General features: G+C 41.0%; 3 protein-coding genes and 1 pseudogene across 8 annotated transcripts in view; 1 reads left to right on the plus strand and 3 right to left on the minus strand.

Moving 5' to 3' along the window:
- Nucleotides 1–12,230, minus strand: part of LOC120572776 (butyrophilin-like protein 2) — a 44,976-nt gene extending 32,746 nt beyond the window's left edge. Inside the window, exons 1-4 of the mRNA XM_039822209.1 lie at nucleotides 12,145–12,230; nucleotides 11,860–11,895; nucleotides 5,639–5,902; nucleotides 5,317–5,559 (exon numbers count right to left, since the gene is read on the minus strand). Coding sequence (XP_039678143.1) covers nucleotides 5,317–5,559; nucleotides 5,639–5,902; nucleotides 11,860–11,895; nucleotides 12,145–12,175 — 574 coding nt within the window. The 5' untranslated portion in view covers nucleotides 12,176–12,230. The remainder of the gene's footprint in view (nucleotides 1–5,316; nucleotides 5,560–5,638; nucleotides 5,903–11,859; nucleotides 11,896–12,144) is intronic.
- Nucleotides 1–14,047, plus strand: part of LOC120572864 — a 642,621-nt pseudogene that overhangs the window by 345,054 nt on the left and 283,520 nt on the right.
- Nucleotides 1–14,047, minus strand: part of LOC120572802 (low affinity immunoglobulin gamma Fc region receptor II-like) — a 395,648-nt gene that overhangs the window by 261,352 nt on the left and 120,249 nt on the right.
- The window catches only part of LOC120572747 (immunoglobulin superfamily member 10-like), a 187,999-nt gene that overhangs the window by 103,514 nt on the left and 70,438 nt on the right, over nucleotides 1–14,047 (minus strand). The window lies entirely within an intron of this gene.

Here is a 14,047-nt window from a genome sequence, read left to right on the forward strand (position 1 = left end):
ATACATATATCCAGTCAGTGGTTGTATCCTAAGCAACAACACGTTGCAGTAAGTTATGAACCATAATAACGTTTAAACGAATCCGCGGAAAACTCCGGAAGTGACGTAGTACGTCCCGCTCAGCAGATACAAAGATAAAAATATATAACATTCGTAATATTAATGTTTTTTTCTAATGTTGTATTTGAGTAGTTAAACAATAAAGTTAGTTATAATATTAAAATACAGTTTCATGTATTTGTCTACGTTTAAACGAATCCGCGGAAGTGACGTGGAAATTCCACACCTCGTCTGTGAAAGAATGTTCCACGTAAAAAAATAAAAAATAAAAATGTTCCACGTTGTACGTGAGAATTTACACAATAAAATACTAATAATGAAAACATTGTGTTTTATATTTAGCACTTTGATTTGCCTTATATAAACTATATAAAAACCTACAGTTGAGTGTTTAGAAATACAGCCTAATGGCTTATTTAACTAATTTGTTTTGAATTGTACTGTTGTGAAAAAAAATAAACAATCTCTTGTCCCTTGACCTCTTAATTCAAGATATCTGAAAGAAAATGGGCTGTGTAGGCACCCACGAGTCTTCCCTTTACAGATATGGCCACTTTTTGATAATCCCATGCAGTTTATGCAGCGCACGTGTTATTTTCGCCTGTTCTATAAGGGTGTATTTAGATATTTCAGCAGACTGGGGTCCCTAAACAGCCTTGGAGTTGCATAAATTTAGTCGACTAGAGACTTTTGTGGAATAAATGTGTGATGATGATGTATTCAATTCTTGCAGAAATCTTATCAAACGTTTTTGGTAACAATGACAGAATTAATTTAGTATCTCATATCTTGGTGTCTTAATGTGGTATTTTGGTGAATTTTACCAATTCTTGAGTGGCCAATAATGGTTAAATTTAACATCAAATCTGTGTAACAAATTATATCAACCCAAATAGCTGTAACAACTTATTTTAAAGGAGGAAAATGGCCATCATATACTTCCATCATAATGTTATACACTCTCAACTTTCAAGATTCAAATAATATATAACTGTTTATTACAGATTTATGACTAGAAAACTTGACACACCATGCTTAGCTGCATCTCAAATTTTTCACCGTCCCAATTTTTGGATGATGTAGACCATGCATTCCTCGGGTCTATGTTGGGTCTCTTACATAAACAACATATATTTTTTCTTTTTGTATAATGGGCCTTCAGACTGGCATGGCAGCCAAAACAGAATATAATGAATATTGGCTGAGATAGTTAGAGGTTTTGCTGATATCGGGTTGGATCTTAGTTCATGTTATACTAGGCAGGCATCATTAACGTAAATGTGCCCAACCTTATTAGTAACCAAACGTGAGACTAATCCAACATAACGTGTGTTTTTCACCTTTTGTTTAAGCTAGCTACAGGTCGAGGAGAAACATCCTAAAGTGAGCGCCATCGCTGCACAGTGATCAACAACATACGTGGCTGAAGATGATTTTCACACTTACATCTGCCTGCAGAAGGAGTCCCTCAGGTGTTTCTTTGAAGTGTGCCATGTAAGTGTGAAATTATTATATTATGAAGTTTAAAAAAAATATATTGGTATGATGTTGTTACCAACAACAGTCTTGAGCTTAGAAAAGTTACTGTAAATTTTGAATCCATTTTTCTTTGTCTTTTAGGTGTTGGCAACAGCAGCTGACGTTGAACAAACACTACAGCTTCCTGACTCTTCAAGACTAATTGTCTTAGGTAATCTATTTTTTTGTAATCAGTTGTAAAGCATTGCAAAGACAGAGTCTATGATATAATTTAACACATTAGTTAAACTTAGATATGTTTATGTGGAAGGCAACAGAATTCTTTTTTGCATGTAAACCATTTGTTTATTTATATTTAGGTGAATTGCTCAAAGCAAGCTTTTGGATGCTGAGCATCGAGGGTCAGGTGGTTTTGCCCCAACATCCCAACTTCTTGGCTGGAGTGGCAGCTTTGTTTTCTAGCTACTACAACTTCAATCTGGTGTACCAGGAGCAAGCATCTTGCACACTGGAATTCATTCAAAGGTAACTATGTGCTTGAAGTAGAATGCGGTTGATCATTATTTTGTAAAGTTTGCTATTATGAGTAACAGAGATTTTATTTTGCTTTAAGTGTACTTACAGTAAATACCTTTAACGTGATTTTTGAGTTTAGAAAAAGGGTTAGTTAGCAGTTATTTACCCAAATGCTTTATACCATTGCAGAACCAATTCCTTTTATAATAATGACTAATGCTAAACTGTGTTCCGTTGTTTTTCAAACATTGACAATAAAGATCTATTTGATTATACATTTTAAAAAGTAGTTCTGCATTCGGGTAAACTGAGCATTTAGTTGAATAAACTGCAAACTTGCTTTGTTCTTTTTTTATTGCATACACAAGAAATCCCAGATTAAAGTTAATTTTACAGTTATGCAGGATTTTCTATGCCCACCCAGCCCCCACCCTCCCCACTATGGCACAGTGATGCTCAAAGCAAAAACACAAAAAAGGATCTGTATGCATGTATATACATATACACACTCACGTACATATATTGATACATAAACATAGACATACCATACACACCTACTTACATGTTTTCTTTTTAACAAAAAAATTATTGAGATTTGCATGACCTTTGACGATAAATCAATTATTCATGGCTAAAAATGAGACTCAGACAAGTTTTAAAGAAGGCGCTTTGTTGTGGAAAACAGAGTCGTAGAAATAGTTAATTTGGAGTTTTTCGCAAGGGTGTACACGTTACCAACCCATAGTGATAGTTGCATGGACATAGCCCTGGGCTATGAGTTCTTTAATTGGAGATCTCCGGACCAGCCCAACAGCAGCAAACTTAGACAACCAAAGAACATTTACAAAAAAACATTTCTTGTGTTCCTCATCAGAATACATTTTATTTTCCTGCTTTATGGTGCCCTCAGACCACTCCCTATGTTGGAACAATTTTGTTCATTACAGACCGTATAACTACGCAGTAGAGCCTTTCTGAAGCCTGCCCGGTGAGGCTCCAGTGCGTATCCAGAATGTTTTTCACAAACAAAATAGTTCCAATTTAAGGAGTGGACTGAAAGCACTGTAAAGCAGCTAAATACACTTAATATGGTGTATTATGTTATGAATACTAAAATGTTATATTGTTGTGGTTTGTTTGATGTATTGTTGTCCTTTGAAGCCGGGGGCTAGTCAGAAAATTTTCAACCAGAGGACCTGCTGCTTTAGGTTATGTTGATATCACTACCTAACCCTAACTCATACAATGTTGTGACTAGAAATCCAAACCATCCTAACTGTTATGACCCTATATTTTCACTATATTATTCATTGCATTGCAGACCCACTTCCTGGTTTAGCTTGCCTGGACAGCACAACTAAAATGAAATGAATAAGAATTACCAGCCTCATTTTTCTTTTGCAGTTTTTCTGCACTTAAGCTGAAAGGGCAAATTAGCTTGACTTGCACAGCCTGATGTAGTTTGCACTCTCTTGTAGAACAGTTAAGGCACTTTTTCATGAAGTTTATTTTCATGTGATTTTTTGATTTCAGATGCTTTATTGGACTGAACCCCTCCAGTGGGACCAAGACAACAAAGATGGTGAGCCAAAAAAGTGGGACGGTACAGGAGAAGAAGAGAAACCCTCACATTTCCTCTCTACTCAAGCGGATGATGGATTTTGAATGGCTTCAATTGTAAGTCATGTCATATACAAACGACTTCCTCACTATTTGAACGGCCATTGTTTTAATCTTCTAATGTTTTATTTTTGCCTGTTGTCAAGGTTATGTTCTGAACAGTTATGGTAATCCAGGTCCTGATATTAAATTGTGTCTTTAAGCAATGCATATTGTGAATTTTAATATTGCTGGACCTCGTTGCAACTCTTTATTTGAATTCCATTGAATGTTTAATGAGCTGTTAAGAAAAAGAAAAGTTACTAGTTCTGAAAATGAACAGTCTTGTAACACAGTATTGCTTTTTAATAATAAAATTTCATGATTTTGCATCTCGGACTCTGGTTTTACTTAACAGTTGAAGAGAATCTAATGCCATGATTTTTGGATTAAAAGCAAGCCTGGTCTTATTTAAAACACTTTACAATAGGAATCAGCAAAGCTGTGAATATAAAAAACAAAAATTAACTGTCACTTTTTATTACAACAACATATTGTATTGTGAAATATTTACAGCTTTTTGCTTGTATTTCACAATACAATATGTTGTTGTAAAAAAAGATTTACAACAACATATTGTATTGTGACGAAATTACAGATATTACCTGGCAACTCGAGTTGCCAGGTAATATCTGTAATTTGAAAAGAATACAAGATAATGTTGTTATCTAAATTACAATAAAGTGTTGTTTTCTTGTAAAAATAGCAATACATTGCTGTAATTTATGTACAACAATAACCTGTAAACGAAATCCTGTATTATACTGTAATTATTTTCACAGTTATTAACAGCAAATTTACAAGACTTTACTGGCAACTTTTTTGCCAGGTATTTACTGTAAAATCTACAGTCAAATTCGTTACAGTGTATGATTACTTCATTTGTAGCTAGCTTTTTTCTCCCTCTCTCTCCCTCCGTCTCTCCGTTTCTCTCTCTCTCTCTCTCTCTCTCACACACACTTGTTTATGTTAATGCTGTTAGTTTGTTGATTTCAGTTCAGTACATTTTATCTCCATCACACTTAATTCAATTTTTTCTCATATTTCTCTCTGTCTCTCTCTCTCACACACACACACACAGACAAACGTATACACACACAGTCACATACTCACTCACGCATATACACAGACACACTCACACACACACATTTGTTTATGTTCATGTTATTAGCTTCTGTTTTCCAACTTTTGATTTTGACTACCACAGCGCAGACCCACTCTTTCCACAAGCCCCAGGTTGTTGTTACTCTAAAATGAGATTAACTTTTTAATAAAATAATATTGTAACACACATACTGGAAAATGTGTAAATCATTGAAAATAATATTGTAGAGGTAAACGTAGAAGTACTGTGAATGCTAAAATAGTAACAAGTAAATAAAGATACAATATTATTGTTAGGTACTGTAAATTCATACACAGTAATAGGATAACTACTGTAAATGATGATACAGTAGTAAATACTGTAAATGGTTATACAGTAATAAGATAACTACTGTAATTATACAGTAATGGTACTGTAAGTACTTTTACAGTAAGTTACTGGAATCCTGCTGACCAGTAAGTTACTGTAAAATCTACAACAGTCTTTTGCCTCCTCACCTGTGACAGAGACCCAGCTGGGTGGAGACTCTCCAACTCTGCTGATGTTGCACCTGTAGAGGCCTTCATCAGACCTGGAAACATGGTGGATGGTCATGTGACCTGCAGGCTCAGTCCTGATGAAGGAGTCATCTTTATAGAAATCAGCTGGGGGGTTGGAGGACGTCTTTGTTTTACAGGTCAGAGTGAGGTCTTCTCCCTCCATCACAGGGAGGACAGGACTCTGCAGGATCACTGGTCCACCTCAACACAGAGACAAACTACAGCATGTCATCCATTCACACACAGCTTCATCAATACTGACTCCACAGTCTGATCTTACCAGTGACAGTGATGTTGATGCTGTTACTGGTTGCTCCCTCTCTGGACTCACACCAGTAAACTCCACTGTGCGATGGGACCAAGTAGCTGATGTAACAGATAGAACCAACAGGTTTTCCCCAGCCATCTTCACACTGAGTCCTGGTTTCATGACTTGTGTTCCTCCTCAGAGTCCATCCAGCAGAGCTGTCGTCCTCCTCACAGCTCAGAGAGACAGACTGTCCTTGAAACATCTGAGAGCTGCTGGAACTCACAGTCAGAGAGGCTGGAGGGAGGAGGATTTAGAAAACACTGAATGACCCCGAGAAGAAAGTCTGAAACCCAAACTTGTTTTCTAATATTTGTGTCCTAAATTATGTGATGAATGATCATTAAGAAAAGATGGCGGCGCATACACTAGCAGCGGCTCTTCTCTCTCTCCCCGCAGATCGGTGTTTCTATGGTTTTTGAGTTGTGTACCTATGTGTATTTGTTCGTCATCGTCGCGTCCATTAAACCCAAGGCGCACATACTCCCGTGAGTTTCTGCTCGCCATCGGCAGAACCACATTCACAGACATAAATCCATCGGACGCGGAAGAGCTACGCGAATGCGGTCTCCTCCAGAGGCCTGCTCAACTACCGACCCCCACCACTGCAACCAGCACACAGTGGAAGCGCCACAGGTGTTGTATGAGGAAGCAGAAGAGGGGGAAGCGCGGAGGTATCCAGGCTAGGCTAGCTGCTAGCCCTCACCGGCCGGCTATCCCTACTGTTGTGGCAAAATGTGATAAAATCTGTTATAAAAATATAATGTACAACTAGTATGATACTCGACAAGAGATGACATGTATTTTGCCTCGAAATGAGGAAAGATCTTCTCCCCCCATGTACCACCTTTAGTTGCCGCTGCGTAGCTGCAGTCATCCACAGAAAATCTGCTGCGATACAGTCGCTAATAGCCACGATGATATACCACTGAAGCAGCCGCGCTAGCTGCGGATAGTCCATCTGGTGTATAGTTCATACCAGAAACGCCTTAAGCGTAAACATTCAAAAATGCAGGATCAGCAAAATGACTTCATACAGTGGAAAATCCCCAGAAGAGGTGGTCTTGAGCCTCGAAAGTAGCCAATTAAAGCTTTACACGCATTTTCTGAGAGTGATCATTGGAGCATTTTTCAGGGGGAGGATCTCTCTTTTTGGACGATATAAAGTGGAGTTAGACAAAGGAATCTTTAGCAAGCTTACCGGTACTTGCTCGGGCTTTCTTGTGTGTTGATTTTCTTTCGTGCACATTAAAGCTCTTTTTCTAATCTGATTCCCTTGACTTCTGCGTAAATCTTTTTATAACTCTTAAAATTTGCACCTTAAGCGAGAAAAGAGGAGCATCGAGCGGTCGCAGCAAGCGGTGGAGTCCGCGCCGCTTATCTGGCCTTGAAACTTCAAATTTACTTCTTCACTACCATCACACTGGCCAGCGTACGCTTGCTGGAAAATAAACTGTACTATATCCACCTACTTTGCACAACTTCTAAGACTGTGCGTAAGTGTTGTGTCCTTGTGTTCGTGGAAACATGGCTTAATGACAGCGTCCCGGACTATGCCATTCAGCTAGCCCAGCTAACAAGCTACCGGGCAGACAGAGCGCTCGTCAGAGCGGGCAGTCGCGGCGCGGGACTCTGTGTCTACATCAATAATGCCTTGTCCTGTGACGCTGCTTTGGTCTACAAACACTGCTCATCACTGGTGAATTTTATGGTAATAAAATGCCGGCCCTTCTACCTACCAAGGGAATTTAGTGCCATATTGCTGGTAGCAATATACATCCCCCCTGGCTCCAACAACAACAGGAGCGAGGCACTGTATGAACTCCATCAGCACATTAGTGACCAGCCGACAGCCCACCCAGATGCCTTCCTCATCCTGGCTGGGGATTTTAACCATGCAAACCCCAAGAGCGTATTTCCACAACTCCACGGACACATCAACTTTCCAACACGAGGAAACAATATCCTGGACAATGTCTACGCCACAGACAGAGGTGCCTACAAAGCCTGTCCCCTTCCCCACCTCGGGGCCTCAGACCACACCACTGTTATGCTAATGCCAGCATGCAGGCCGCTGGTTAAAGTCATCAAACCAGCTACAAAGCAGATACGCGTGTGGCCTGATGGGTCTTCAGAGGCACTCAAGGACTGCTTCTCCACCATTGACTGGAGCATGATCAGACAGGCAGCCACCTACAACAACATGACGGACCTCCAGGAGTACACGGACACCGTCACTTCCTACATGAGGAAGTGCATGGACAATGTCACGGTCACCAGAACCATCTCCATTCGGGCCAACCAGAAGCCATGGCTGACAGGGGAAGTCCACAGGCTCCTGAGGGCTCGGAACACTGCCTTCAAAGCTGGTGACATAGTGGGTCTTAGGACAGCCAGGGCCAACCTGTCATGAGGCATCAGAAAAGCCAAGAAACAGTACTCCAGGAGGATCTCCGACCGCTTCAACAACAGCAGGAACTTGTGGCGAGGGATGCAGACCATCACGGACTATAAGCCCACTCCGCAGACCTGCAACAGCTCCACCTTTCTGCTGAACCAGCTGAACGACTTCTTCGCTCGCTTTAAGGCAGACAACAGCACCCTGGCATAGAAGACCCCACCGCCTCCCAGCGACAAGGTGTTGACGCTATCCCCAGATAGTGTGAGGCGATCCCTCAGAAGGACAAACCCACGGAAAGCCCAGGGTCCTGACAACATTTCTGGTCGTGACCTGAGAGACTGTGCAGACGAGCTCACAGATGTCTTCACTGACATCTTCAACACCTCACTGAGACAGGCTGTTGTCCCCACGTGCCTCAAAGCCACCACCATCATCATTATCATCCCGGTCCCGAAGAAGTCATCTCCCTCCTGCTACAATGACTACCGCCCGGTCGCACTCACACCCATCTTCATGAAGTGCTTTGAGCGGCTAGTCATGCAGCACATCAAGTCTGTCCTCCTCACCGCCCTGGACCCTTTCCAGTTTGCATATCGGTCTAACCGCTCGACCGATGACACCATCTCTGCTGCCCTCCACTCAGCCCTCACCCACCTGGAGACTAAAGGCTCCTACGTCAGAATGCTGTTCATCGACTTCAGCTCAGCACAAGGAACTTGTGCACACCAAGTTCCTGGGTGTGCACATCTCTGAAGACCTGTCATGGAGCCACAACAAAAGAATCCCAACAGCGCCTGTACTTTCTGCGCAAACTGAGAAGAGCAGGAGCACCGTCCCCCATCATGCACACCTTCTACAGAGGCACCATTGAGAGCATCTTGACAAGCTGCATCAACGTGTGGTACGGTGCCTGCACCATGTCCTGCCGCAAGACTCTGCAGCGCATAGTGAGAGCAGTTGAGAAGATCATTGGTGTCTCTCTCCCCCCCTTTCGGACATCTTTAACAACCGCCTCACCAGCAAAGCAACCAGGATTGCAGGTGACCCCACCCACCCATCTCACAGCCTCTTCAGCCTGCTGCCATCAGGGAGGAGACTGCGCAGTCTCCGGGTCAAATCCAGCAGGCTCAAAGACAGCTTTTTCCACCAGGCTGTCAGGAGACTCAACTCCCTCCCTGCTCTACCGTCACTCCCTCCCTCCTGACTTAAATGTCACAGAACAGAAATTAGGTCATTTACTTGCATGAATGCATTATGTAAACAGAAATAAAAAAAAAGACAAGGAAAAACAAGAAGTTTGCTTATTGGTTGACGGGAAGACGACACGTATCACACACACACACACAAACACACACACACACACACAGATACACACACACACACACATAAAGAAACACACAAACACACATAGATACACACAAACACACCACACACAGATACACACACAAACACACATAAAGAAACACACACAAACATACATAAAGAAACAAACAAACACACACACACACACAGATACACACAAACACACCACACACAGTTACACACACACACACACACAGACACACACAAACACACACACAGATACACACAAACACACACACACACTCTCAGATACACACACATACACACACACAGATACACAAACACACACATACACTCACACACACACACACAATAAATTATGTGATGATGAGATTTTTTGACCCAGAAAAACAAGCTTGTTGGTCGACGGGAACAGGACACGCACACACACATACACACACACACACACACAAAGACACACTCACTGAAAACACACACGTATCACACACACACAGACACACACGCACACACACACACACACACACACTGAACACACACACACACACACATAAAGACACACTCACTGAACACACACATGTATCACACACACACAAACACAATGAACACACACACACACACAAGTACACAAACATATGCACATATACACACGCACACATACACACACACACACACACAGACACGCACATAGACACACGCACGGACACACACACACACACACACACATATACACAGACACACAGACACACACACACACACACACACACACACAAAGACACACACAGACACACAAACACACATACACACATGCACACACACACACACAAAACACACAGAAACATACACACACACACTGAACACACACGTTTCAAAAACACAGACACACACACACACTGTACACACACACACACTGTACACACAGAAACACATACAAACACACACACACACTGAACACACAGACACACATACACACTGAACACACAAACACACACACACAAAGACACACTCACTGAACACACACACACATATCACACACACACAAACACTCAAAACACAAACACAATGAACACACACACACACACAACGGAACACACACACACATACAGACAGACACACACACACGCACGCAAACAGACACACACACTGAACACACACACAGACACACACACACACAGACACACTCACTGAACACACACACACACACACACACACACAGACACACTCACTGAACACACACATGTATCACACAAACACACAAACACACATGCACACGCACACACACACACACACACACACACTTAACACACAAACAGTCTGAACACACACACACACACACACACACACACACACATGAAGACATACACATTGACACACGCGCACACACAGACACACACAGACACGCACGCACATACGCACGCATGCAACCAGGCACGCATGCAACCAGGCACACGCACACGCACACACACACACACACACGGAACACCCACATGCACGTACACACGCACGCAGACAGAGACACACACACAGATACACACACACACACACACTGAGCACACTATTGTTCTATATCTATGCAACACACACAGACACCCACATACACACAGCGACACACACACACACACACACACACACACACACACACACACAGAGCACAATTTGAATTTGCTCAGCGACTCTGGGGGATTAGAGTTTAATCTACCAGTTAGCTCCTCTGGTAGCTCAGAGTTTAATCTACCAGTTAGCTCCTCTGGTAGCTAAGAGATTAATCTACCAGTTAGCTCCTCTGGTAGCTAAGAGATTAATCTACCAGTTAGCTCCTCTGGTAGCTAAAAATTTAATCTACCAGTTAGCTCCTCTGGTAGCTAAAAATGTAATCTACCAGTTAGCTCCTCTGGTAGCTAAGAGATTAATCTACCAGTTAGCTCCTCTGGTAGCTAAGACTTTAATTTACCAGTTAGCTCCGCTGGTAGCTAAAACTTTAATTTACCAGTTAGCTCCTCTGGTGGCTCAGACTTTAATCTACCAGTTAGCTCCTCTGGTGGCTCAGACTTTAATCTACCAGTTAGCTCCTCTGGTAGCTAAGCGTATGGGGCTCTGGATACGTCACCCCGTGTATTGTTGTGATTGGTCGTAGTGTTATCCAACTGCATGCACTGAGATTTTCAAATGCACTCAGAAGACATCAGGAGGGTTATGTGAAGAGGGAACTTTAGAAAAGGGAAGCTGTGTGATTTAGTACAGCACAAACTTCAAGTAGATTCGTTCTAAGAATCTAACTATAGAAAGGGGAACATATCATCTCTGTCGGGTGTAAACCTTGTCTGGTCAGACTCGTTTTTCAGGAACTGAACAAAATCCTCGTTTGAAAACATTTTATTGAACTAATGAAGTCAGATAAAATCAACCCGTCCCTGTTTGAATATGTGTAACCCTGTGTACTTTAATATAAAGTGTTCTCAGAGTTTATACTGACCTTGGTTTGTTGTGCTGCTCAGCTGTGAGGTCAGAACTGAAGAGAAATGGACCTCAGGTTAGTTTGAGTTTGAGATACAACAAGACATTTAAAGTTTATTTAAAAAATTAAAATAACATGCTAAAAACTGTTTGCTAAATCATGTACACTACATTTCAAAATTTGCATAATTTTTCTCATAACCTTGTTATGTTTACATTGAGAAGCATTTTTAGCCAAAAAAAACATTTCATTTTGTATTTCTTTCAGCTGAAGTTTTTAGAAACGTGCAAAGAGTTTACTTACGGAGTAGCCACAGTAGAGATGTGTCCTCCATCCTAACAATTGGAGAAATGATGTCTACGCTTTGTTCAGTTCATAGTCGCATCACATCAACCCTCCTCCTTCCTCTGTGTCTGTGGCTGGCAGTGGTGTGGTTTCATCTGCACACACTATGCTTAGTTGCCATGAAGGACATACATTCACGCAACAGTTTTTACTTTTTGTGATGGTTTTGACTCTTTTTAAAAAAAAAGACGTGTTGTCACTTTTTTCAACATTTTATTTTCATTTCATGGTCAATAAACCTAATTTAAATTACATTATACCACATTTTTTTGTTAATCCTCCTGTTGTCCTCGGGTCAAAATTGATGCAAACATTGTTTTAATGCCTGAGGTTAAAGATATCGTTTCACAAAGATTCACATTGTTTATTTGAATCCTTTAGAGATTCATTAGAAAATTACTTGATGATTTCCAAATAAACCAGCTATATGTTCCTGTAGATGGTCGCGGTTTAGTAGAGGAAGTGAACAGGGGGTGATTTTGTACCAGCTGTATCTTCCTGTTTACCATAGAACACGAGTCCATCCACACGTGCAAATGTTTTAATCAATGACACTTTTTACATTATGTGTGATTTTGTACCTGGGTGTCCGATAGTCCGTCTCTGATTAACCACTGAAATTTTGTCAGAAGGAGACAAAAATAAACTCTTTAGCTGCCAACGTGACATCATTACTTTGCGTAAACATACACAGCACTTTTTACAGCTAAGTGTCATGTTATCTGTACACATTTTGAGCTATTCATGTTTTTATCTACGCCGTATAGCTATCCGCGTGAATGTCGTGTATACAGTGGATGGGTTGGGTTTAGTAAAAGAAGAAAGCAACGGGGTTGGGTTTAGGAAACGGGACACGCGGGGCACGATCCCCAGTCTCCTGGGTGAAAGTCCTGTGTTGTTTGACCCATCCACCCCCCCAATCAACCTCCCTACGTGGATTTTCACCCTTTCATACTACTCGCTACTGCGTCAATTCACACGCAATCGCAAGGTAATGTAAGTCAATGGAGGCCAAACGGCATTAATAAACACGCGTCTTTATAACACGCCAAAATGGCATATGAATTGGCATAAATACGCCACTTCATGAGATCAGTCTGCTGCACACTATCAAACTACACATCAAAAAATCAAATCAGGGTTTGCACATGAAAGGAATGTGCCTTGGTGTTTTGGTGCGGTCAAAATAACAAAATTTGCAATAGATTTGCATTTGTTCATGGTACAAACAGAGACGAGCTGGAGGTGTACATGGCCAGAGGGTTCTCAGCAGAAAGTACATCCTGTGTTGGGCCTTCTTGATGCTCCCACAGAAGACTATGGGCTGAAATATGTGCCACCAGAAACTGAATTTGAATCATTTATATTTGAATATGAAATGCTAAACTTGAATAATTGCATTAAAAACTGAATTTGAATCACATAATTTGAATTTGTATTGTTTAATTAGAATCATTGCACTGGACAACTGAATCTGAATAGTATAATTCGAAATTGAATTTATTTGTTTGTAACTGAAGTCCAATAAAATTTGGTCCTCACTGAAAATTCAACTCTCTATATAACTTCATATTCAGTTCTCACAATTCAGATTCAGTTCTCACAATTCAGATTCAAATTTCTGTGACAGACATCTGGGTAGTTGGAGGATGAAGGAAGTATTCAGTTTCTGGTGGCACATATTTCAGCCCATAGAAGACTTTCTTTTTCAAAATATGTAATGTTTCCCTTAAATTGTAATTGTATGTGATGTTTTAAATATTATATATTGTTCAAAAGTTTTCCAGAAAGTAATACAAAATGAACAACAATAAAAAAGATGGGTTAATGATTCTTGTTCTAACTTTCAAAAACTACAATA

This window comes from Perca fluviatilis, chromosome 14, assembly GCF_010015445.1.
Source record: "Perca fluviatilis chromosome 14, GENO_Pfluv_1.0, whole genome shotgun sequence".
In the NCBI taxonomy this organism is placed as follows: domain Eukaryota; kingdom Metazoa; phylum Chordata; class Actinopteri; order Perciformes; family Percidae; genus Perca; species Perca fluviatilis.